Raw genomic sequence first — 24,988 nt, forward strand, 5'->3', positions numbered from 1 at the left:
AAAGCTTCTCTGCCCTGACTATCCAAACTTGACCCAACCTTTAAGACCCAACTTCCACCATTCACGTGTCTTTGAAAAAAAAAAAAAGTTACATTGAGATATAATTCACATATCATACAATTCATCCATTTAAAGTGTACAATTCTATAGTTTTTGGCACATTCGCAGTTATGCAGCCATCCCCACAGTTAATTTTAAAATATTTTTGTCACTTCAAAAAGAAACTATCTTCCTTTTGCCCCTCCCTCAGCCCTAAGCCTATTCTGAACATTTCATGTAAATGGAATCATATAATATGTGGCCTTTTGTGTCTGGCTTCTTTCACTGAGCATGTTTTTGAAGTTCTGATGTAGCATGTGTTAGCGCTTCATTCTTTCTGATGCCAAAATCCTAATCCATTGCCCAGAGGCAGCATATTTTGTTTATTCAGTCATCACTCGATGGACATTTGAGTGGTTTCCACCTTTTGCCCTGATGAATCCACCATTCACTTTTAAACTTTTTCCAAGCACCTGGTCTGTGCATTGTAATCTCCCCCTCCTCTGCACAAATCCTGCCACTACTAATATTAATTACCCTCTACCAAGCACCTACTATATGCCAGACTCCAAATTAGGCTCTTCTTATGTCAACAGACTGAATTCACACCATACCCCGAAGAATGTGGTATTATTTCCACTCTACGGATGAGAAAGCTCAAGCCCAGAGGAGTAAAGAGATTGGCCAACGTCATGGTGGAAATGGGACTTGAACCCAAGTCTGTCCTGCCACAAAATCCTCCTGTTGTGTTTATCTCATTTTTGGCATGTAACCTTTCTTTAATTGGTTTTGCGTATTTGGGGGGGTCTCCCTCAAATTGTAAGCCTCTTCAGGGTAAGGACCATGTCTCACAGTTCTTTAGTCTTAGACCCAGTACCTTGTTGGACAGTCCTTGCACGCGTATTTGTGGAGCTCCTGTTGGCTTGCAGTCTGGGGGGGATCTATGCTTCTCGTCTGTTTAGCATCCCTCCTCTCAGCCTCCTCCTGGCTACAGGATGGGCATGTGCCTCAGGCCTAACCAATCAAAGCCCTCAATCCCGCTGGCCACAGAGATTGGCTCAAGGACGGCCCTAGGATCCAAGCCTGGCCAATCAGAGCCTTCCTCAAGTATCTTGCCATAGTAACGGCTGAGGACACCTGCTTACTCTTTGGGACTGGGAGCTATAGGGACCATCAAGCCTGGCATTGCCATTGGCAACTTCATCCTGCCTTCTGGGCAGAGCCTACATCAGAATGCCATGCAGATGTTTAAAATAGTATTGCAGGAAAATATTTAAGCACATAGAAGGATGTTCATGATACCTTCCTGGGTTTAAAATAAGGCAGCCACAAAATAGAACATACAATATTACTTGCTACGTAAGTGTTCATATATACCTGCAAATAAAAAATGGGTAATAGATGCCAAAATACTAACATTGGTTCTCTCTGTATGAGTATTGATTATATATTTTTTCTTTGTTTAGTTGAACTTTCAAAACTCAGGCTGAATTCTGCACTTTTTAGAAGGTTTTTTTGTTTGTTTTCCTGTTTGTTTATTTTAGGCTAGAGCCCTTCAGTTCATCTCATTTGCCCTTTTAGAGCACACACTTTTCTAACAACCCCATCATCTGCCCTGGTCCTGGGCCTTCCCCACCCTTGGCCACTCTGCTCACCTGGGCCCCTCCTGGCCACCAAGGACCTGCCATCCCAGCTGTGCCTGAGTAATGCCATCCCCAGGTGTCTTCCTGATCCTCGGAGAAAGTCAGGCCTCCCTCCCCCACTCATCCTGCTGGGTGTTGCGTTTCCATTCTCAGCTCACGAGGAACCTGCAAAAAATATTTTCTCTGGCAGTCAGAGAGTAGCAGCCCCAGACATGCCTTCCAGGCGACGTCCGAGCCTGGAGCGGCTGCTGTCCTCCACCGCTGCCAGGAGACACGGTCAAAGACAAGGCCAGGGTTCTGACCTCATAGCCTTGAATAGGGCTCTTTGCGCCATCAAGGTGTGAGCAATAACAAGGCCTGGGAGGTGCAGCCCCACAGGAATCTTCTGCTGGACCCAACCTCTCCCAAGCCGATGGCACAGAGCCATCATCCTGGGCCCAGACCCTGACTGCCTTCTCCAAATGCTGAAGGGTTCAAAGGGTATGAGAGTCTCATGGGTGGGCAGTCAAGGGCCCAAGTGTCTACCCACCCGAGTGTCTCTCTGTGGGGGCCCTGCCCTCACTCCGGAGAGGTGTCCCTTCCTGTTCCCCTCCTGGCCCAGCCTGTCCTTCAGACCCCAGGCTCTGACTACCCAGTTGGTACCAGCGGCCATAGCCATTGAGCCAGGAGTGGGTCGTCACCTGACCCCGGCTGGCCCATTGGATCTGCGCTCATAAGAATGCTCTGGATAAAAAGGCAGCCAGGCTGGGCTGTGAAAACGCAGAGAAATTCGGGGAGAGAAAGGAGACAGAGAGACAGGCAAGTAGTTGAGATGAGCCATTCGGAGGACTGAAAAGAACAAGAGGGATAAAGTAGGCCTGAGTGTTCTCCAGATTCCAGACATTCAGAGGCTACATCCTTTGAAGAAAGCCCACTTTAGCCAACCTGTCTCATCTGGGTATTTATTCCTTACAACCCATAGATTCAGGGTTACACTGAGAGTACCTGTTCCCAGGTGGGAAGATCTGAGCCTACCTCCAGGTGGAGGGAGACGCCCTCTTCTCATCCCTCTCCCCTCCCATTGGCTGGGAGGCCCCATTTGCTGCTCATTCCCAAGGGCCTTGAGTTCTTGAAGAAACTGCTTTGCTGCTACTGCACATCTTCCCCCAACCCTGTTCCAAGGGGAAGGAGTTTCAGGGCAGAGGGATCTTCCAGATCATGACCAAAAGTCACTGGCAACCTTGGTTCAGTGGACCCTAAAAAGCATGCTGATTGGGCATGCCGACCATGCCTAAGGTATGAAAAAGTAACAGGTTTTGGAGTCTGGCAGATTAGGGTTTGAATCCTGGCCCCAGCAGCCTCCTGGCTGTGGGATCTGCTTTGTTTCTTGGCACCTTCATCACCAATATCATCCGGGACCTGCCATGTGCTGGATGCCTTCCTGAGAGCTCCTGTAGAGGATACTATCAGTGGGATCCCATTTTCCAAATGAGGAAGCAGAGACAGGAGAGGTTAAGCCATGGGGCATGAGTCACACAGCTGGTGATGGAGGATAAACCCTGGTTTATCTGATTCTGGGGAGCAGGTTTAGCCCAAAGAGAAGAAAAAATCTTGTGAGAAACCCTCATAAAATGAAGTTAGTGTGTTTCTCTACCCGGAAAAAGAGAAAGTAGACCTTCAACAAAAATGTTCTTCCAATATTTACAGAGGAACTACATACAACATCTGGGATTTGCTTCCAAATCGTCCATTGGGGCACGTGTTGATGGAAGAAAACTGGATGAGTTGATCATTTTCGAAGCTGGGCATTGGGACATGGGTGAACATTACACTGCTCTCTCTCCTTGTGAATATGTCTGGAAGTTCTCATAATAAAAAGGTTTTTTTTTAACGTATCGAGTAGGAACTCAGCCAGAGTTGAGGCGCGTTCGGCAAAGGATGTCAAGGTGCAGACGGTGGGCACCGACCACGAGGGAGCCCGGAGCCCCTCCCTGGCCCTGCCGACCACTCTCCCTCCCCACCAGTCTCCCTCTTGACTCCCATGTTGTCCAAGAACCCTCGGCTGTGAGTAATGAATGCGCCTCTCGGCGGGACATGTGTTTCCAATCATTCTGTGCAGCAGTGAGTCACCTCGGACAGCTGCTGCCTGTCTCCGACTCCCACCCCTCACGTCCAGATCCGCCCTGCCCCCACCCAACTCTGCGCTCAGCTGACAGGACCCTCCTGCAGCTCCTGCGTCCTCCCACCTCTGGGTCCTTCTACCTAGAACAGTGCTCCCACCTTATCTGAATCATTCTGACCAACCTCCAGGTCTCTACCCCAGGCCATCCAGACCTCGCTGGTGCCTTTGCTCCTCCGTCTGGCCCCCAACACACTTTGCCATCATCTCTATCTGTATTTCTACTAAAAGGTGGATCATGCTGTAGCAGGAAAGGGACTGTTTTTGTTCCATCCACATCCCCGGCACCTGCACATGCCTGACACACAGCTGGGGCCCAAAAACTTGTCGAATGAATGAATGAGTGAATGAATAAACAAATGAGCTATAACCTTAAGAAGTCGGGAGTCTTGGGGAAGGCAGACATGAAGACAAGTAACCCGTGTGAGAAAACGCAAGGGGTCTGAGAATTCCAGGTAAACGGGCCACAGAAGGGCAGTTTCCATCTCTACCCCTCCCTAGGGCGGCCCGCTCTCCACACGACCCCAGCCGGGCACCTCCCTGGGATGGAAATCAATCACGAGCCCCCTTTGGCTGGCTGGGCTGGCTCCTGGGTCATGGCGAGGAAGGCTCTGAGGTCACGTCCGGGCTCGGCGGGGAAGGAGCGCTGGAGGGCGATGTGCCTGGGGGGGGACAGGGGGCTACTTGCCAGCCAGGAGGCCACACCTGCGACATCCCTCTACCTGCCCTGACGAGTCAGACCACAGTCCAACTCGATGGGGAGCGCTGAGGGGGACCCAGGGCACCCTCTGTGTCTTCAGGAAGCCCAGCCTGCCTGGGTGCTGAGAGACGCAGCCCACCCAGCCCCTGTTGCCTTCCCTGTGGGCATCTAGGCGACCCGGCTCTGTGGTCAGATGACACCTGTCAGGGGAGGCTGTGCTAGAGAATGCAAGTCACCTCCAGCAGTGACTTGGTGTTGGCCTTGTTCCCGGGCCAGGGAACGCCTGGGCAGAACTGGGGCTGTGCAGGAGGAGGAGAGAAGCAGTGGGATTTGGGGCAGGACTGCACACGTGATCCCACTTCTACCAGGGGCTGGGCAGGCCCAGGGGACATGGGGTCCCAGAGGGCGAGCCACTGCCTTTTGGCCCCTCTCGCCTGTGGGGCTGGGCTGCTGTCTCGTAGCTGAGGAGAGAGTGGGAGTGCCAAAAACAGACAGTCAACGAGCCAGGCCCACAACTCCAGAGAGCAGCTGGAAATGGCGGTGAGGACCTGATGAATCACTTTTCAGGGAGCCAGGCCTCTCCTCGCCTTCCTCCTGGCTCCGTTCGTTGCCTTCTGATCTCTTTGTTGGGGACCAGAGCCACCCATGTCCTGCTCTCCATCTTCTCTGGCAGTTCAGCTCAAGATTGAACGAGGGCCTTTAGGCATTGTCCCCTCGCCCTCACCCCGGACTCCAGTGGATGACCTCTAGGGGCTGGGACCTCCTCCGTTTGCTCCAAAGCTCGTCACAGAGGGAGGGAGTGAGACAGGTTGGAATCTGAAGGTGACAAGAAACTGGACTGGGGATGGAAGGAGGTTGGATGCTGACCACAGGCTGACCTCGCGGAGAACCTGAGGCATCCCCGGAGAAGAGAGACCGGGGTGGGGCGGGGGCGGGGTGGGGCAAGGGGGAGAGAAGGCAAGGCAGCAGCACAGAAAGAAAAATAGGATTGGGGAGAGGAAGGAGAGAGAGAGGAAATTCTTGGGCATAGTCCTAATCATAGCCTTGAAATGAAATTTACTGCTGCACTCAGCATGGGAAGCCAGCCAGCGCCGCCAAACCAGCCCCCCTTCTGTTTGGATTAGGCGATGACATCATGGCCATGGGCCGTCACTCCCAACACCAAAGGAAGAGCAGGATGGTGGGTGGGAAACCTGAGCCCCCTGCCTCTGGCTTCCAGGGAGGCGAACCTGAAACCAGGAAAACTCAACCCCAACCATCCCCTGCTGAGCTGGGCAGCCAGTCCCCCAGCTGTCCCGCCCCTCGCTCCTGGCCAGTCCCTGGTCCCCAGAATGCCAGCTGTGGCTGCTTCCGGGAGAAAGCCAGGGATGGAGAAGCACTGGTCCCATCCCTGCTCGCTGACCCTGCTCCCTAACCCGCCCATGAGGGGAAGCACATGACCGCATGCCCAGGGCCAGAAGGAAATGGCCTGGGCACGAGAAAATGCAGAGCCGCCTCCCTGGAGGAAGTGTTTACGTGCTGCCGGTCTAGGCTGTCTGCTCCGGATACTTCAGATGCGGCAGTGTCTTCAAGCCAACAACTTACTTCATGGGCTTTCTGTTCACCCCCAGGACAGCCTCCCTCTCTCCCTCCCTCCTTTCTTTCTGGAGTCACTCTAGAATGGATCAGAGCAGCAGGGGTGGTGTGGGTACTGCTGCCGGGTTTGTGAAGGCTGTGCTCTGCATAGTGGGGAGCGGGGAATTAAGATACAGGCAGGTTTGCAAGGTGTGTGCCCTGGCTCAAGGCTGCCTTTGCCCAGAGGGGGACCTGCCTGGGAGGGGAGGAAGGGGGATTGACAGGTGCAGAGGCAGGGAGTGAAGGAGAGAGGCCAGGTCCCGCCTTCTTAAAGATGCTCTATGGGATGGCGTAAAGTATAGCCACAGGCGCAGCCAAAGAAACCCCAATGGGAGGCGTGAGCCAAAAGCAGTGTAGAGGACAGAGCGGGAGCATTGGAAAGTAAATGCCTAGAGGAGCTGCAGCCAGGGCAGGCTTTAGTAGTGATGTGCTGAAAATGTAGAAAAATAGCCATATTTCTGCCCCAAGTGCTGTCCATTTTAGGGTTGGACCATCATCTGAAAATTGCTTTCCCCACACGAGGAGCAGGATATGACATCTATCTCATCACCTAAGTCCCCGTCACCCGGAGATATGCAATGAACTTTTTGGTGAACACCTGTTCATACATCCGTCTGCATCCCTGCATATGTGTAATTTCCCATAAATGGACTATCACGCATGCTCTATGCTCATGGACACTTTATTATTATTATTATTATTATTATTATTATTATTATTATTATTTTGGCCGTGTGGCTTGTGGGATCTTAGTTCCCCGACCAGGGATGGAACCCAGGCCCTTGGCAGTAAGAACGTGGAGTCCTAACCACTGGACTTGCCAGGGAATTTCCATGGGCACTTTTTAAACAACAGTCTTTATACTATTTCTTGCCTTCCCTCTCTCCCCTGAGAACCAGTGTGGACAGAGCACCATCTCCCAGCCTGTTCTCTGGGTGACACGTGGGTACAGGGACCCTCCCTACGCATTACTATTTGCCCTACAGAAACAGAACCTTGTTGTTTATGTCTCTGCATTTGGTCTCAAGACCAGAGATTTTTATCAGTTTCCCTAGTTAGGGGTTATCAACTAGGGAGGTTTTGCCACCCGGGGGACATTAGGCAAAGTCTGAGGACTTCGGTTGTGACAACTTGGGGGGAAGATGCTATCGGCATCTAGAGGGTAGATATCAGGGTTATTGCTCAATACCCCCGCCACGCACAGGACAGCCCCGCTGTGCAGAGGACGGCCCCACCAGAGAAAGGTCTGGCCCCAAGGTCAGCGGGGCCGAGGCTGAGAAGCCGGCCCAGCGGAAGAGGGTTCATAATGAAATTAATGAAGTGAAACAAAAATCAAAATGTCCTTTAGAGTGTCCACAGCTAATCACGAAGATGCTCATGTTGACTGTGCAGTGACCCGTGGCCCATCTTCACGCCACACACGGCCCGGTCATTCCTACTCACCTTCCTGTCACCTTTGGGAGGTCCTATGGTAAACAGCCCCGCCAAGGAACTTTGGGGACAGATGTCTGGGCTGCGTGTGGCACCGCCACCTACTGTGGCCCCGAATCTGATGCCCGGTTGGTCGACCCGGGGGGGAGGGTGGGCATCGTGCCCCCAATGCCAGCTGCCCATTCCTCTCTGGGGGCCACACATCACAAACTGCCAGGCACAGGGACGCATCCCTCACCCTCACCAGCCACCAGCTCCCGCGCCCCCGGACCTGCCCGAGACACGCCCACTCTTTTGGGGCCAGATTCCTGAGCCTGTGGGGCCGATTTTCACACTATATACTGTAGAGCGTCTGGCTCTCTGGAACCTGCTGGAAGGGATGTGAGGCCTTCAGCTCTGCTCCAGCTGTCTCGAGGGAGAAAACACTCCAAGCTCAGGAGGAAATGGATCTTCGGTAAACTGGGAGAGCGAATCGAATGAGAAGAGGCGCCTCTGACGTCCATCCTTGTGCTGGCTGGGCAGGGCCTCCTCTCTGAGGCTGGTGAGGCCACTCTGACTCGGTTAACCTGAGAGGAGCAGGAAGGAGGCAGAGCTGGCATTTTCCTTCTGACCCTGGACAGCGTTTACGCTGCCAAGCCCAGCCCAGGATGTGTTTGCTAGGTGCGCTCCCACAGGGGTGGGACCGGCTGACAGCTCTGCTGGGCTCTGCCTTGAGAAAGTCTCTTTGGGAAGGAGGCAGGGGCAAAGTGGGCATTCCTGGTGGGAAGTAGTGGCCCCAGGGGGTGCGGGTGGTGATCTGAGGGTCCTAGAAGCCCCCCTCCCCGGCCGGCCTGGCAGGTGCTGCCCCCTCCTGTCTGTCCTGAGTCCTGCCGGGAGTCACAGATACAAACCGAGGTCCAGCAGGCTGTGGTCAGAATGCACATGGGGGCTGGGAGGGGGTCTCCCGTATGGTTCCCCTGTTAGCCTGGCCCCTAAGATCAAGGTCGGGGAAGCTAGTTAGGAGAGAAGCCCATGGAGAGAGCTATCAGTCTTCGGGTCCTCCTTCTTCCTGGGCGTGGGGCGCCCTGACCCTGACCTCCCTCCTTGGGCAGAGGTCAGAGCTGCGGCCCCTTCCCTACATTCATCCCCAGTTGCTGAGCCCTCTTGGCGGTGGAGCAGAGGGCGTGTGAAAGGGCATCTGTTGACACCGCAGCCAGATCCTAATCTACTTCTTGTCTTCAGTAGATTCCGCACCTGAGGCCTCAGTTCCCGTGGTTTTGAGATGGGCAGATTCTAACTAGGAGCACAGGCAGAGGATGACGAGGAGGAATGGAGAGGCCACGGCAATGAAGCAGGGCGCCTAGGAGCCAAGGCCGCCACAGGCACCGTAAAATGGCTGGGCCGGTCAGGGTGGGGTGAGCTTTCGGGAGCTGCTCTGTCCCTTCACCTGCTGTGCCCTCGTGAAAGTCATTTAACATTCAATGCCTCCTGATGGCAGCCACCGAAGGCACCGAATTTTAGCGCCTCTGCTCAGCCATGCTCAGAAATCCACTAGGAAGGGGACTGTATCATCATTTTGTGGATGGGGAGACAGAGGCTTGGTAAGGTCAAGGTGAGGAGGCTGGGCTGCTGCATCTCTGAGTCACAGGTAAACCCTCTGCCCCCACTCCTGCCGATCCTACCACAGAGCTCCATCCTTTCAGAGGGGTCCGCTTTGCCCCTCTGCTCCAAACCCTCCAGAAGCTCTGAATAAAACATGGTCCCCTCCCAGACCCTCTAAAATCTCCTCCATGGCTCCTCTCCCCTCACTTCTCTTCTCCTTCACCAGCTCAGGAGTCCTTCTACCCACTGGCCCAGGGACCATTGTCTGTTCTGTGGAGGCCTGAATGCCCAGCTCTCAGGACAGTGCCTACTGCAGATGCTCAGGTAAGCGTTGTTGATGGAAGGAAGGAAGGAAGGCCAGCCCAGGCCCCTCATTTCCTGCCCTGTGCCTGGCATGGACCCCGATCCCCTTCTGCACCACCATCAACCTACCTGTAATGTATTTCTCACCCTCAGGTATACTTGATCATTTATGTGTCTATCTTGCCTGAAAGGCTGAGAGCCCCTAAGATAGATATTTGTTTCTTTCATAAACTGACAAATTGATTTCAGCTTCTGTAAAGTTCAAGAGCATTTCGTTCCACTTGCAATAACAAAGAAAGAAAGAAATGAAAAGGCTACAGGCAGCCAACTTGCGATAATTTTCCAAATTAACTGTACTTAAAAAATTAGCATCAAACATCATTTCACAAATGACACGACTTTATTTTACAGAAACAAAAGCCGAAAAAGTGACTTTGGAATTGTTAGAGTACTAAAAATAACTGCCCTGCCTATTTAACTTTTCTTCAAGTTGTCTGTTTCAAAGCGCGCATAAACAGAAAGAAGCTGTTTTTCCATTGTTTCAGTATTTCCCAGTTTCACATCTCAAGTCAGCAACACAGTTTAGCGGGCAATTATTCTTTAATTGTGTCATTTTTCTCAGTTTACAACTCCTCGGCTAGATTACAAACATCCTGCTGGCAAGAACGAGGCTTTATGTGTAACAGTGCCCACCACAGAGAGGGCTCAGAGACAGGTAGACAGGGACCCCAGGGGCCACACTTTGGCCATCCACACCTCTAAGACCCTCTGCCCTTCCTTGGAACACAGAACTGTTTTGGGAAAAGTCCTTCAGCTCCCACATTTGTGGGCTAAGGGAGCAGAGCCCGGAAAATGCCTTCATCCAATCCTACTGTCTCCTGGGCTCCTGCCCCCACCCCCCGCCCCGCTGGCTGGTCAAAAATATGGCCAGTTTATATAAAATCCTGTTTTGTTCATAGTAACCACTCTCCCCTCCCCCTCCAACTCTACTGGCCAAGCGCACTTAAAATTCTAAGGCCTCCATTTGAAAAAGGAATCCTCGGTAAATTTCAGGAGGCCACCCAGCCAAAGGGGGCTGGGAGAGGGGCGGCAGGGAACGACCCCTGCTCCAAAGCGCACATCCTTTTCCTCAATCCCTGGCTAGAATCTCAGGGACCCCAGGGGTGGAAGGGAATCAGGCAGTGTACATCTCCCGTACCAAGCTGGAGGGGAAGGGGTGGTGGGTGGGCCGCCTGTGCCCTGGAGGGGTGGGCTGAGAGTCCCAAGTGCTGAGTCAGGGTCCACTGGGCGCTGTCCTCCTGCAGCAACCCCCTCCCCCCAAGCTCTGGAGATTTGGGAGGCTGCGGGGTACGGTACCGGGCGGTGGGAAGCCAGGTGCGCAGCGGCAAGCCCGGGCCTTGCCAGGCTGGATACAACAAAAGCCGGGCCTGGGGGAGGGCCGGGAGGCGCGGGAGGCGAGCGGGGAGGGGGCGGCTGGGAGCTCCCGGAGCCGGCATTGGCCGCCCGCCACCGGGGGGCGGAGCCCAACAATCCTCGGAGAGTAATAAAAGGCCGGCTCGGCCCGCGCCCGCGGCGCACACATCCATAGAAGGCAGTGGAGCGTCAGCGATCCGGCCCGCGGCGCGCTCGTTCGCTCGCTCGCTCGCTCGTTCACTCGCTGCCCCCCGCCCGCTCTCGTCTCCGCGCTGCCGGCCGCGCCCCGCGCCCCCTCATCGCCCCCGCGACCAAGAGCCGAGAAAGTTTGTGTGGCGAGTGCGGGCCGGAGCGGAGGGCGCGCCCGCGGAGCGCCGCCCACACCCGCGCGGCCCTGGCCGGCGAGAGGGGAGCGCCCCGAGCCCAGGCGGCGGCGGCGAGCCCGAGCCCGCGCCCCCGCCTCCCGCCCGCCATGGGCGCCGCGGCCCGCAGCCTGCGGCTTGTGCTCGGCCTCCTGCTGCTGGGGACGTTGCTCCGCCCGGCCGACGCCTGCAGCTGCTCCCCGGTGCACCCGCAACAGGCGTTTTGCAATGCAGACGTAGGTAAGGACGGCGACCCCGCCCCGGCGCCCACCGCCCCTACGGGGAGCGCTGGACCCGGAGGTTTCGCCGGCGCCCGCCCGCCCGCATCTTGCAGAGGGACCCAGCGCCCGCCTCCGGGGCCTCGGTGCCTTCTAGAATCCTGCAAGTTGATGCCAAAATCGTACTTTCTTTCCCCCCTTCCTTCTCTTCCTTTCTTTTCCTCTCTGCCGAGATGCTTCTCAACCTCAAAATTCCACCGAAATTCCGCTGCAGCTCCAGCCCCAGAAAAGGGAGCCAGGGAACGGATTGGATTTTGGCAGGCGGAGGGCCCCGGGATGCCAGCGCGGGGGGGTGGGGGTGGGGGTGGGGAGGGGGGGCGGAGCGGGGAGAGTGCGGGACACAGCCTGGGGGGTGGGGGGACTCTCGACCTCGGTGGGTTGAAGGACCTGGGCCCCCAGGAAGAAACTTTCACAGGTGAGATGGGAGTTGGGCTCCTCTGGGCTTGGAGCTGGGTGGGGAAGAGCTGCTCTGCCTGGGCCTCTCCCACCAGGCCGCCCGTGGGGCTCACCAGATTAGGCTGGGGCTGGATGGAAGCTTCCCTCCCCTGGTCAGGTTCCCCACGGGCTCAGTGGAGCAGCTGGAAAGACGGGCAGAGCCCCATGGCTGGCTCCTCCCACGTCCTGCCCAGGAGGCACTGCACACAGGGACAGGCAGGAGGGTCCTTGAGTGGTGACTGCTTTTTCAGGACATCCACACGAGCTGGGGACTTTGGTGACTGCAGGTTGCAGGTAGGGTTGTGTGGCTGCTTAGAGTCCCCAGCGAGTATCTGTTCCCCCCAGGACCCCTTGCTCCCCACACATGGGAGCGAGCGAGGCAAGGAGGAGAGCCCAGTTATTTGTTCTCATCCACAGAGGGGCAGGAGACAGAAGTGGGGAGAATGCAGCAGAAATGGGAGGAACCAGCTGGGCCCTGGAGGTTTCCATCCAGTTCTGACACTTGCAGGCCTCTACTGCCCTGGTGACAGTCAGCCAGGTTTTCCTGGGGCAGGTTCAGTTGAACCAAAAGGACGGATGCACAGCAGGTGGGCCTCTGCAGCTCACTCTCACTTCCTGACAGGTTTGTTTTCTGCTTCTAAGTCTCAGCCGCCAGCCACGCATCCTCTTGCCAGCGGTGGTGAGGCTGGGCTGCCCTTACCTGTGCTGCCCTCACCTGTGCAGACTCAAGGTCAGGGTGTCTGGGTTTCTCCTCTTGTCAGCCGTGCCCCGCTGATCTCCCCACACTCCCCACGGCTCCTGGCCACACCTCAGTTGGCCCTTGGAGCTGCCGCTGTTGCCCGGCGCGGGAGGTCTTCAGGTCATTCTACCTGTGCGCATCACGTAGCTCAGGCCACCTGCACTTGGGGCACGGTGTGTGCTTGCAGAGTGGTTTCCACAAAACCCGAATTGGGGGAAGTTCTCCAATTTGGCTTCGCTGCTCAGCAAGACCGGTGGGGGGGGAGGAGAGACTCCTCCCAGTGGCGGAGCCAGGATTGGCCTTGCATGCGGTGTCCCCTGGGAGTCCAGGCCTGCCCAGGCCCCTTGCAGAGAGAGAGGCTGTGCTTCTAGGGCAGAATCAGGCCCAGGCTCAGAAGGAATCCGTGGCTCAGGAAACTCTAGGGCTTGGTTCACAGGGGCTGAGCAGGAAGGGGTCGGGCCTTGGGACCACCTCACACCCCTCAGCTGCACGGAGAGAATGCCCAGCCAGCCACTCCCATCCTTGCCCAGTGTCAGCTGAGGCAGCGCTGGGGCCGTTTCTGCTTTGGGTTTGGATCAAGGGCAGCAAAGGTCAGGGTGCAGCAGTGTCCGAATGCCTCAAGGCCCCTTCTTGCTTTGCACGTTACCCTCTCTTCCACCTGCATCTCCAGGCATTTGTGTCCAAGTCATCACATCAAAATCATCGTAGAGCCAAAACTTGTAACCCCAGCCCAGCTCAGAGGTTCCACAGGGCCTAATGATGCCAGGGTCGCGCCACAAAGCCCATTACGTTAGGTTCCCATGGCTGCTGTAACAAGTGACCGCAAACTGAGGGACGTCAAACAGCAAGAATTGTTTCTCTCACAGTTTAGGGGGCCTAACATCCAAAATGAAGGTGTTAGCAGTGTAGGTTCCTTCTGGAGGCTCTGAGGGGAAATCTGTTCCACCCCTGGTGGCTCCAGCAATCTTCAGTGTCCCTTGGCTTGTAGACACGTCACTCCAATCTCTGCTCTGTCTTCTGGTGGCCTTCTTCTCTGTGCTTGTGTCTCTGTGCCCTCTCCTCTTATTCGAATACCAGTCATTGGATTCAGGGCCCTCCCTAGTCCGCTATGACGTCATCTCAACTTGATCATATCTGCAAAGACCCTATTTCCAAATAAGGTCACATTCACAGGTTCTGGGTGGACGTGAATTTGGGGTGGGTGCTGCCCAGTATTGTTCCATGGGCAGCCCTTCTGTGCTTAGTCAACTCGGGGTACGTCCCAGAGGCATCCCAGGGTGTAGGCCCCAGATGGCCATGGAGTAAACCCCACAGTGAAAGCTATAGCCTTTCCACATCTGCTTCTCCTTTAGGTGGTGCATGGCTTCCTTGGTGATGATTCCCCACTCTGGCCGAGAGCATAATTGCCTTGGGTCTGGATCTCTTTGCAGACATCAAAAGTCTGGCTCAGACCTTGGCTTTTGTAGTTTTAAAGCCCTACAGGTGACTGTGCCACCAGGGCAGTGGCCCGGGGGTCCAGGAAGGGTGATGGTCTGCTGTACTTGGGGTCCCTAAAGACTGACCTTTAATGCAGTGTGCTGGCTCCTTTAATTGTTGGCTGGATGCAGGCTTGTGAAATGGCTTGGTGTCTACAAGAGGCAGTTGGCTTAGGAAACAGTCATTTTTCTGTCTGCCTGTGTAAGGATTTCTGGGAGGCATCTCCTTAGCTCTTGCAGCCGGTAGGATTGGAACTGGGGTCGGCAAAAGAGTTTGTTATGAGGTTATGAGATTGAGGATGAAGGGGTGGGAAGAGGTGACCGGGGCTCCTCCTGGAAGGCCCCGCTCCCCGTCCTTTCCAGAAAAGTGAGGATGAGCTTCCTTTCCAGGAAGTCTTTTCACGTCTCAGAGCCCTGCTCGGATGCGCCGCCGGCCTCGTTCCCTCTCATCTAATGGGGTCCTTCGCCATCTCCTACAGGCCTGCACGGCTCCAGTAACCTGGCTGGAAACCAGCTTTGGGCTTGCTCTTCAGGTAGTGCCACAGTGCGGGAGCCTGGAGTCCCTTAGCCAGCTGAGTGGCTTGGCAGACCTGGGCCGCTTGGGCCGGTTTCTGGAGTCGAGGGTGAATCCAGGAGCTCTCTGGGCCCAGACGATAAAGTCTCCCCCGCGGCGTGGGTGGCGAGGCCCAGGGCCACTGTCTCCCAGGAGGGCTGGTCTCTAGCACCAGGTGGAGCAGGGCCCACAGCCAAGGGCACGTGCTGGTTGCCGGGGCAAACAGGCTGGCCTTGGGCACACGCTGATGGGGGCCGGATGGCGGCCACTCGGGGAGAAACGCAGTAGGCACTGAGAAACGGCAGCATCTTCACCAAACGCGTGCTCGGGAAAAGCAAGGCAGATGAGCTTCCTGTGAGCTGAGTGAGGCCTTGAGTGCACGGGGGCTGGGATGGGGGTGGTGCTGTGTAAAGATACTCCTTTCGCAAAGTGTATAATCAGTCTGTGTTTCGTAATCCCGATTTTCCTATCGGGCTCACCTGTGTTGCAACACGCAGTTACAGAGTGCCCAGCTCTGCCCCAGGGGACATAAGGGAGAAGCAAGGCATGATCCCTGCCCTCAGGAAGGAGCGCTAGGACACTGGTGCCAGGCAGTGTGGAAGCAGGTTTAAGACTGCGTGGGTCAGGGTGGGCAGAAGGCATGTAGACTCCCCCGACCCCGACCGACCGCCAGGGGCGTAGCTTAAAGTAAGTCAGCCTCCATGTGCTTCGGGCAAATAATGAACCAAGTAACTGTCACAAGGTGAAAAGCATTTGGGCATCTGAAGAGAGATAACGGGTTCCGATGAGAGGATGGGGAGGGGGCCATGGGGGGCCCTCGAGTTCCTGGGCTTGGTCTTGGACAGTGTTGCTGGAAGGATGTATTCTCCAGGGGAGTGACTGGAACCTGGGTTGGGAGATGGGAAGAGGTGTGTGCAGCGCTTGGAGGCTGTGCTGCGGGCATGGCACGTGGCTGGGAGGGAGCTCTGCCCACCCCACGTGTTCCTCCCTCTCTGATCTGAGGACATGGGGCCAGCCTGCAGCCTGGGGCCTGCTGGGTCCCCTGGAATCGGTGGTCCTGGCCGCTAGTCCTTGTGCTGCAGATGGGCTCGGGTCCTGCCGCTCTTCTTTGTCATCTCAGCTGGGTTGCCCAGAGCATCCCATTGCTGCGGGTTTAGACGACTCCCAGGCTTGGGGGTCGGGGGGTGGACGCAGCCACCATCGCCTGATGCAGAGCTGCTGAGCCAGTGCCCAAGGGGCTGTGGGAGCAGGTGAACCCCTTGGGTTCCAAAACGGCTAAGAGGTATGCTTGGAGGACCCCCAGAGGTCTGAAGGATGGGAAAAAACAGCAGGAAAAAACAAAAGCATGTGTATAACTGAATCACTTTGCTGTACACCTGAAACTGTCACAACGTTGTTAATCAACTGTGACTCCAATATAAAATAAAAAGTTAAAAAAAATCAAAATCAAAAAACAATAAAATAAATAAGTACTAAGGATGTAATGTACAAAGTGATGAGTTTAGCTAACACTGCTGTATGATGTATAAGAAAGTTAAGAGAGCAAATCCTGAGTTCTCATCACAAGGAAAACGTTTTTTTTGTTTTTCTTTTATATCTATGAGATGATGGATGTTAGTTGAACATATTGTGATAATCATTTCATAATACATCTAAGTCAGATCATTATGCTGTACACCTTAAACTTATACAGTGCTGTATGCCAATTATATCAATAAAACTGGGGGAAAAAAGCATGAAAGGAGATAAAGAGAAGGGAGACTAGGGGCAAGGGTGTAAGTGCCACCGATTCTTCTCCCCAGCCCTGGAGCTCGACTCAGGTGCCTGCCCTGGACACCCCTTCACCCTGCAGTGTGTGTGAGAGTACACACACACCACACACACACAAACAAGGGGCTGAGGGCAAGTGGTCTTGTGGCCAGGATGGTCTTTCTGGAAAGAGAAAGGCAGACTTAGGAAATTAAGGTTGAAAGTGTAAAGAACCCTAAATTAGAGGATGGAGCTGGGGGAACATGTACCAGGCATGGTTAAGTGCATCATTTCACAGTGCCAAGGACAGGGACAGGCTGCCTGGGAAAGGTGCGAGAGAGTCTGGGTGCAGAGCAGGCTCGGGGGCAGGAGGGCCCGAGTGGCAGAGTGGGATTGGACATCTGGTTTATCACATAGTTTGCATTCCATCCCGGGGGCCTGAGGAGAGGCATCGAGAGTGTGTACCTGTGGGTGATAGCGGGCATCACCCAGGGAGTTTGCTGAAAGGCAGGTGTCTGAATTAGCGTCCCATATTAGACTGTTGGGGCTCAGGGCGTGGGCATGGGTATTTCTCAGACTCTCCAGGTGATTCTGACACCCACCAAAGTTTGCACAGAGCAGTCGTTTCCAGAGCGGGTACCCAAGACAATTTGGGTGTGAGAAGAGAACTTTATAGATACCTTACTGTACGGATTGACAGATGCACTTGTGCATAGTTTTAAACGAACAGGTAGATTTTGAGTGCTTGGCTAGGCTTCTGTTTAGTTGCTACAGCGTCCATAGACTGCGAGGACCATAGGGTGTCAGGGTGGGGGGAGGGGTATGTGAGATGCCCCAGAATGCTGGGAGGAAAGGCAACCAAGGGAAGTGGGGAGGGAGGAGGGCTTCCAGACTGAGGGGCAGTCTGGGTACCAGCGTCTCAGGAAGGGCAGGAATGAAGCTGGCTCCCCCAGCCCAGGCGCAGGCTCTCCCAGGGCCCACCTCCAGGACCGCTGAGGGCTGGCTGGAATCCTGGAGCCTTTGGCGCCTCCATCACTGTGTGCATGTGCAGCCCCCGTGGGAAAGTGATAGAGACCCAGGGGAATCCCATTTTGTAGCTGACAAAATTGGGGTCAGCCTCGTCCAATTAGCATCCTAGGTTAAGCTTCTGGAGACCCCAGCAAGGCAGACTGGGCGAGTGTTTGCTGTAAAAATCAGATTGAGATGTAATCTCTATAAAGAAGGGTCCTAACCTGGGGGGCATGGACGTCTGTTCAGAGATGGGCCTGGTGGGGGGCGGTGTTGAACCCTGAAACTGTAAGCAAAGCTGTGTGTGTGTGTGTGTGTGTCCATATTTTTCTGTGGACAGGGGCCATGGCTTCCACCAGGTTCTCAAAGGGGTATGTGACCCCTAAAAGGTTAATCACTGCCTGTAAAAGACTTATTTATGGCCTGTTGGGAGGGGTGAGAGACATGGGAGGAAGGGGCTTTGAAACCAAAGGGTGGGCAGCCTTGGGCCGGGCCCAGCAGCAGAGCCTGAAGCCCCAGCAGTGGGAACCAGGGGGGGTCTTTGTTGTCGCCCCACCTCCCCGAGAGGTGTTAGACGTGGGAGGGAGGGGAAGGAAGCTGCAGGCAGGAGAGCAATGTTAAGGGCTGGTAGTCAGTCACTCAGGTGAGCGGAGCAGGCACCTGCACGAGGGAGGGACTCAGGAAATGAAAGGCAGGCAGGGGGGTGATGGGCTGGGATGGGGGCTGCCTCTGGGGTTTGACCTCAGGGCCAGGGCCAGGCATCCCCTAACGTGGTCAGGTGGTCAGTGGGGTTCCCTGCTGAGTTCTGCTGAGAGACAGAGACAGTGGGGTCTCCGGCTGTAGTAGCTACAGCAGATTACGGAAGTATGTGAGGGGCCTCGGAGGGAAGAGGGGGTGGGAGCAGAGGCGGTGGGAAGTGGGGACATAGGTTTGGAGCGGCATGGTGAGGGCAGCTGCTCTGCAGCCCCACGACTCAGTCCAGAGGAGAGATCTTGGGCGAGTGCCCTTGGTTTCTCCATCACCAAAGAGGAGATAATAATTTACCTGCCTTTTAAGGTTGTGGGCAAAGATCACAAGAAAGGGCAGAGGTGCAGTGCCTAGGATGGTGCCCATGGAGGCTCTCGGGGTTGGGGCGGGGGGACTGTCTCTTTCTGTGCCAGATGCTGTGCTGGACGTGTAATCCTCACCCAGCCCTGAGGTCTGGCCATGGTTATCACACAGGTAGGGGGGCGCAGAGACACACAAGCTGGGCTCTGGTGCCTCCAGGAGGGTGGCCAGGGAACTAGGAGGGAAACCGTGGTAGTTCTGTGAAGGAAAAGTGACTGTGACAAATAACAGTAACAGCAGCTGTCATCATCCATGCTAAGTGCTTGGAACTGTGTTCCACACGTTCCTCGTGTTAGCGCGTCTATTTCACAATTATCCCCATTTTACAGATGATCAGACTGAGGCACGGGCTGATTAACTTGCTTGGGTCACATGACTATCAAATAGCAGAGTAAGAAGACAGAGGGTTTTAAAATGAAAGGAGGCTTAACAGTGAGGAGGCTGAACGTGGCGATTCTGGTCCACCTTGGCTTGGAGGGGGTAGTCTCTGGGGGGCATGAAGGAGGGAAACTCCTGACCTTGTTCGTGAGATTTGCTCATCAATTGGAGATGAGCTAAATTAAATTAAGCTCTATCCTGACAGCAGAATATTAAGCAGTCATTTTAAACAGTATTATAGATTCACGTTTTTGACCTAGAAAAATGTTCAGAGTGCATTAAATTTAAAAGCCCAGATACAGTCAGTATGCTTTCACATTTCAAACACTGTCTAATAATTTTTAAGTGCACCATGCGTAACTGTACATTGTAACAAAAAGTTATCAAGCAAATACTCAAATTAAGAGACGAGTCATTGCCACCCTGAAACCTCAGTTAATCCCTCCTGTTCCCAACCCCCTCCTTTCCCTTAGATAACCACTGTCCTGGTTTGTATGGTGAAAATTCCCTGGCATACAGAAGTTTTATTGCTTCTGTATGTATCTCTATCCTTTTTTTTTTTTTATTGTGCATGTACAGAAAATTGGAAGGGTGACTGTCAAAATTCTAGGCAGTGGGTGAGATCAAGGGTGATTTTTATTTCGTTTTGCTTATCTGTATGTTCTAAATTTTCTGTGATTAACGTGTGTGAGTTGTATAATTATTTTAAAGTTAAAAGGCAATGGGGAGACAGGGGTGGAGGTTTCTTCAGGATGGGGGAGGCAGAGGAGAAGGCTGCGGGCAAGAGGGTGAGAGCCCTGAGCCCGGAGGGAGGGGGAGCGCATCCAGGGCTGCCCACCTTTGCCTTCGTCCTCCAAGAAGCAGATTAGGGAAGGGTTTATTGCTTCTTAAGAAGACTGTTATTGTTTTTCTGCCTCAGAGACTTATGCTTTATTGAGGTGTAATTCACATACTGTTCACCCATTTAAAGTGTACAATTCAGTGGTTTTTAGTGCAGTCACCAGAGCTGTGCAGCCATCACTACTATCTGATTTTGCAGCATCCCGAGGACCCCTGAGCTGAGTACATCTGAGGTTTCCAAGGTGAGACTCAGGCGGTGTGTTTCCACCTGGTGCTGCCCCAGCAAGGCTGTGCCCTACAACAGGACGCACAGGATGCAGTCGGCCTCCTAAAACTCTGCTGGCCTTTCAGGGCTTGGCAAACTACACCCCTGCCCCGCGACTGCCTTTCGTGGTAAATACAGTTTTACTGGGATGCGGCCACACTCATTCCTAATACAAAGTCTGCAGCCGCTTTTGAGCTACAAGGCAGCATTGAGTAGTAGCGACAGAGCTACGTTAGTTATTGTACCATCTGGCCCTTTATGAAAACTTTCCCCCACCCCTGAGTGTGAGCTTCCTGGGGCTGGCTCACCTCTCACCTGGTGGCCCGATCCCTGCTTTCCAGAAGAAATGATGCTTGTGGATATCATTCTCTGAACTGACCCCGAAGATGCAGCAAATCTTGAACCTGTGGGCCTAAGAGAGGGAGGGATGAGTTTAAAGGCCATAACCCCTCTGTGGTGGAACGTTCCGGGGTGGAGAGTTCCTGGGGACAGAGCCTGGCTTGGGATGAGTCTTCATGTGGCCCTTTCTGGTCTGTGGTCTGGAGATCTTGGTTGGGCTTCCAGGAGACCCCATAGGGTCAGGGTATCCTCGCCGAGTTGGCTCAGCACCCCGGCTCTGCACCAGGCGTGGCCGAGGCCCCTCTGATGACAGTCAAAGGCCCTAGTTAGGAGGCACTTCAACAGCTGATTCTTAACCAAGGACAGAATGAGGAAATGGACCGACATTTTAGAGGAAAAAAGACGAAGTGGAACGTATTGGGAGAAGAAGCCTGGGCCTTTGGAGCCTGTTAGAGCTGGTTCTGAGTCCTGACTCTGTGCCTCTGTGAGCCTCGGTTTCTTCTTCTGTAAAAGCAGTAATTAACTCCTCAGGGCCGGGCCATAGCAGATGCTGAGTGAATTTCTGATGAATGAGTAAAGTGTGCAAAAGCATGGGAGGGACTCAATAGATGTCAGCCCCACCCACTCCACCTAGAATCCTGAGACCCTGGACGATGCTTCTGTGAAACCTTGTGGCCTCTGTCCCCAGAGCTCCTCAAGAAGAAAGTCATGTGGGTGCAACAGGGAAATAAACCTCCTCTGACATTCCTGGCCCCCTCTGCTTTCTCTGTTCTTCCTACAGCGTGTAAAACTCAGCCTGGCCTCTCTCTCTGTGGCCCAGCTCACTCCTGCCGCCCTTCCTTTGGTCCAGATCAAGAGTTCAGGGCCGGTGGATGGGTTTTCAGCTCAGGCCACATGATGTGAGGGAGACGCGCTCACGCCGGCTCCCAGCACTATATGGAAACTGTACCCCTGATGGTCCTCTGCTCTGCCTTCTCCGTGCCACCACTCCCTGGTCACCCCAGTGAAAATTCACTGTGCAGAGTTGGTTGACCCGCCCCAGGCCGCCTTGTCCTCACCTGGGTCCCATGACACGTGAGGGTGTGGAGAACAAGGACGGGGTGGGAAGGATGCCAGGAACGTGTTAGATGTGGAGATGCGCAGAAATGATCTTATTGGGCCGCGTGTCTAGAACGTTTGCAGGCATGCGATGAAGTCTGAGCTCACGGTGACCCCGGGTGCCCCAGCCTCTGGAGTCCAGGGTGCTGTCAACAGACAGCACTCCGTGTAGCCGGGAGAAAAGGCCAGAGGTCACTCGTGGGCTTCAGGTTCGTGTGGATTGTTCTGCTCCGAGGGGAACATCCCTTTTCAGAAGGACTGTTGACCCTGTGACAGGGTGGTTTCGGGGGCAGACACAGTTCTCTTCTGGGGGCTTTTCTCTGCAGCCCTCCAGCATTTGATCTTCAATCCTCAGAAGCCCCGGGGAGAAATGGCCCAGCCCAGCTATGCCCAGGCAGAAACCAGGTATCTCGGGAGGAATGGCGTTGGAGCAGAGCCGTGATGAGCGCTGTCAGTCCCCAATTCTTGGTTGTGACATCCTGGCCCCTTGGCCCCGTTGGATCCAGGGCAGGGAACAAAGGAATAAATCGAAGGTGGTGTTTGTTTCTTGTGCGCCGGTTCTGCGGGGGTGGAAAACCACCGGCAAATAGTCACCAATCATAAGTCTCTTTGATAAAAAAACATCGACTGTCTAGGGATTTTCAGTGCAAAAGGACTTCATCTCTTCCATTTCACAAGGACTCATGAGGTAGGTGGTAGGTCAGGCAGGTGTCCTCCCCTGTCTGGATGGGGAGAGGTCCATGATTTACCCAAGGTCACGCAGCCAAGGGCGGCACCAAGAATCTAAGGAGCCGGATCCTGGCTCAAGTCTCTGGAAATAGATCAGACGTCACAGCTTTGGCCTTTCCGTTGCTCTGTTCTGTGTGGCCAAGAGACTTCTTGTCCTTGGAAGGGCTGACTCTAAGTAGGTGTGTTTGGTCCTAACCTGAGCAATTTAGAAGCTTGGAAGGGCATTTTGACAATGCTGATTGAGGACTTAAAGTCTCCCCTTGAATGTAAATTGGTGCAGCCACTATGGACAACAATATGGAGGTTCCTTAAACTAAAAGTAAGACTTACCGTATGATCCAGCCATCCCACTCCTGGGCATGTATCTGGAGAAAACTCTTAATTCGTAAAGGTGCATGCACCCCAATGTTCACAGCAGCACTGTTTACAATAACCAAGACATGGAAACAACCCAAATGTCCATTGACAGATGAATGGATAAAGAAGATGTGGTATATTTATACAATGGGATATTGCTCAGCCAGAAAAAAGAGTAAAATAATGCCATTTGCCGCAACATGGATGGACCTAGAGATTATCATACTAAGTGAAGTAAGTCATATAGAGAAAGACAAATGTCATATGATATCACTTATATGTGGAATCTAAGAAAATAATATCATGAACTTATTTACAAAACAGAAGAGACTCACAGACATAGAAAACAAACATGGTTACCAAAGGGGAAAGCTGGTGGGGGCAGGGGGGAGGGATAAATTAGGAGTTTGGGATTAGCAGATACAAACCACTATATATAAAACAGATAAACAACAAGGTCTTACTGTAGAGCACAGGGAACTATATTCAGTATCCTGTAATAAGCCATAATGGCAACGGATACAAAAAAGAATATATGTATGTATAATTGAATCTCTTTGCTGTACACCAGAAACGAACACAACATTGTAAATCAACTATACGTTAATCTAAAAAAAAGAAAGAAAAAGTCTCCCCTTTGGTCAAGCAACTCTAAAGCTAGGAATTTTTTTGCGGGAAATAATGAAGTACATGTGCTGGCATCTCGTGACGCGGATGCTCACCTCCATCTTGTTTATCTCAGTGTTAGAAACACTTAGATACAGCAGCAGGGCAGTGGTCAAATAAATCACAGCCTCGGGTGCTCTGTGGGACCAAAGGTGGTAGAATTTTTTACTGAAATGTAAAATGTTCAGATAAAGGAGGGGAAATTAGACTTTCTTTTGCAAGTGTGTGTTTTCTAATTTTTCTCTGTTGAACTTGAATGATATGTGTCGTTCTTAAAGTCAGAGTTTGCTGAAGTATGGGTCTGACTGTGCTCAGCAGTAGGTTGGGCCCGCACTATTAAAGCTGGGTTGGTCCTAGTTCATTGATGGGCCCCATGGAGCAGAGACCGCCGAGCAGAGCAGGTTCATCCAGAGGATGGGAGCTGCATCCTAGGAATCACTAAGATGGTGTCAGGAGAGCCTGGGCTTGGGAGAAATATCTTCAGTGCAGGAACAACCTGGAGAGCACGGCAGTGGTGGCCATTCCGGAATGCGTCAAAGGTCCCACGAGCTGAAGTTTTTGGCCACCATGTTATCTGCACTCTCCCCAAGCCCCGCCCCAAACTTGTCCCATGCTGAAGGTGGGTGTACGTGACCTTGCTGAGAAGAGGCTAAGGGATTAGGGGCTGGGTATGCTCTGGGGAAGGAGAAATGGACATAAGACTTTGTGTCTATGGGGCCAAGAAGAGGGGCCCAAAAAGTGGGTGGGGAGCTGTGGTTGAGAAGTTCAGGGGCAGACTTCCTGCCCCACGCCGGGTCGGGGACCACATGACCTCCCCAGGGCCCTTCCAGCCCCACACAAAGGCTTTCATCCCTGGATCAGCTCTGCCTCCAAGGTTCCAAGTCCCTGCTGTTGACTTTCGCAAGAAACCAAACCCTGAGATCAGTTGCTTTGACATCTTGGGGACAATGTTCCCCAAACTAAATTTCTCAATTGTCAAATTTGTGGAGGGTGCCCTTAGCCCTAGAAACGAGGTCAGGCATGTCCTATTTCTTATTTTGGGTGGATGGGTGGGTGGGTGGGTGACATGGGGTCCCCAGGCCAGCATTCCTTCCCCCCACCTCCAGTCGGCTCAGCTCAACAGTGGATCCTGGAGGGGCAAATGTCCCCAGCCTGAGTGGGACCAGACGCCCTCCCTGTGGGAAGAGGGGTGGCCAGCGTTGTCGGGAAGCCCTGACCTTGAGGTGCAACAGCTCAGAAGAGTGACACCCCGATGAGGAACGTCACCGTGCTGCCAGGCTGGGACAGGAGGGATTTTCTCCCTGCCAGACCATCTTTAAGCACCGAAAGCACACACACGTCAGGCATCTTCACGGTGCCCCCGAGGTGGCCCTCCCTCTGCTCATCACCCCAGCTGTTTGAGCCAAATCTTTGTGTTCGGTGGACCCACAACAGGTGTGCTGACAGGTGCTCGCCCTCTGGCTGGCTCGTCACCGTCCCTGACTTCACCCCCGCTCTGATGTCAGAGCACAACAGCTCTGTCGTTCCCGTGGCAGCGGCTGCCAGAGTTCACCAGCTGGGGCGGATGCTGGGCTGCTGGCGGAGGTGGGGAGCTGCGATTCCAGCCAACTTTGGTCGGTGGGCCCCGGAGACCCCATGCAGAGCACCCAGGGCCGAGGTTCTTGTTGTGTCCCCGCCCCCTTATCCATTGTGAAGGTGGAGTTCTTTCTGTGCCCAGTGGTTTGGTGA

The 24,988-nt window shown here is 53.9% G+C and overlaps 2 protein-coding genes across 2 annotated transcripts in view; both read left to right on the plus strand.

Moving 5' to 3' along the window:
* The first annotated feature begins 11,093 nt into the window (after positions 1–11,093).
* The window catches only part of TIMP2 (TIMP metallopeptidase inhibitor 2), a 50,571-nt gene continuing 36,676 nt past the window's right edge, over positions 11,094–24,988 (plus strand). Inside the window, exon 1 of the mRNA XM_057535801.1 lies at positions 11,094–11,484. Coding sequence (XP_057391784.1) covers positions 11,355–11,484 — 130 coding nt within the window. The 5' untranslated portion in view covers positions 11,094–11,354. The remainder of the gene's footprint in view (positions 11,485–24,988) is intronic.
* Positions 11,864–17,259, plus strand: LOC130705882 (uncharacterized). The gene is made up of 2 exons (XM_057535800.1): positions 11,864–12,251; positions 12,375–17,259. The coding sequence occupies exons 1-2, from the start codon at positions 11,943–11,945 to the stop codon at positions 13,065–13,067; spliced, it is 1,002 nt and encodes a 333-aa protein (XP_057391783.1). The 5' UTR covers positions 11,864–11,942; the 3' UTR covers positions 13,068–17,259.

This window comes from Balaenoptera acutorostrata, chromosome 20, assembly GCF_949987535.1.
Source record: "Balaenoptera acutorostrata chromosome 20, mBalAcu1.1, whole genome shotgun sequence".
In the NCBI taxonomy this organism is placed as follows: domain Eukaryota; kingdom Metazoa; phylum Chordata; class Mammalia; order Artiodactyla; family Balaenopteridae; genus Balaenoptera; species Balaenoptera acutorostrata.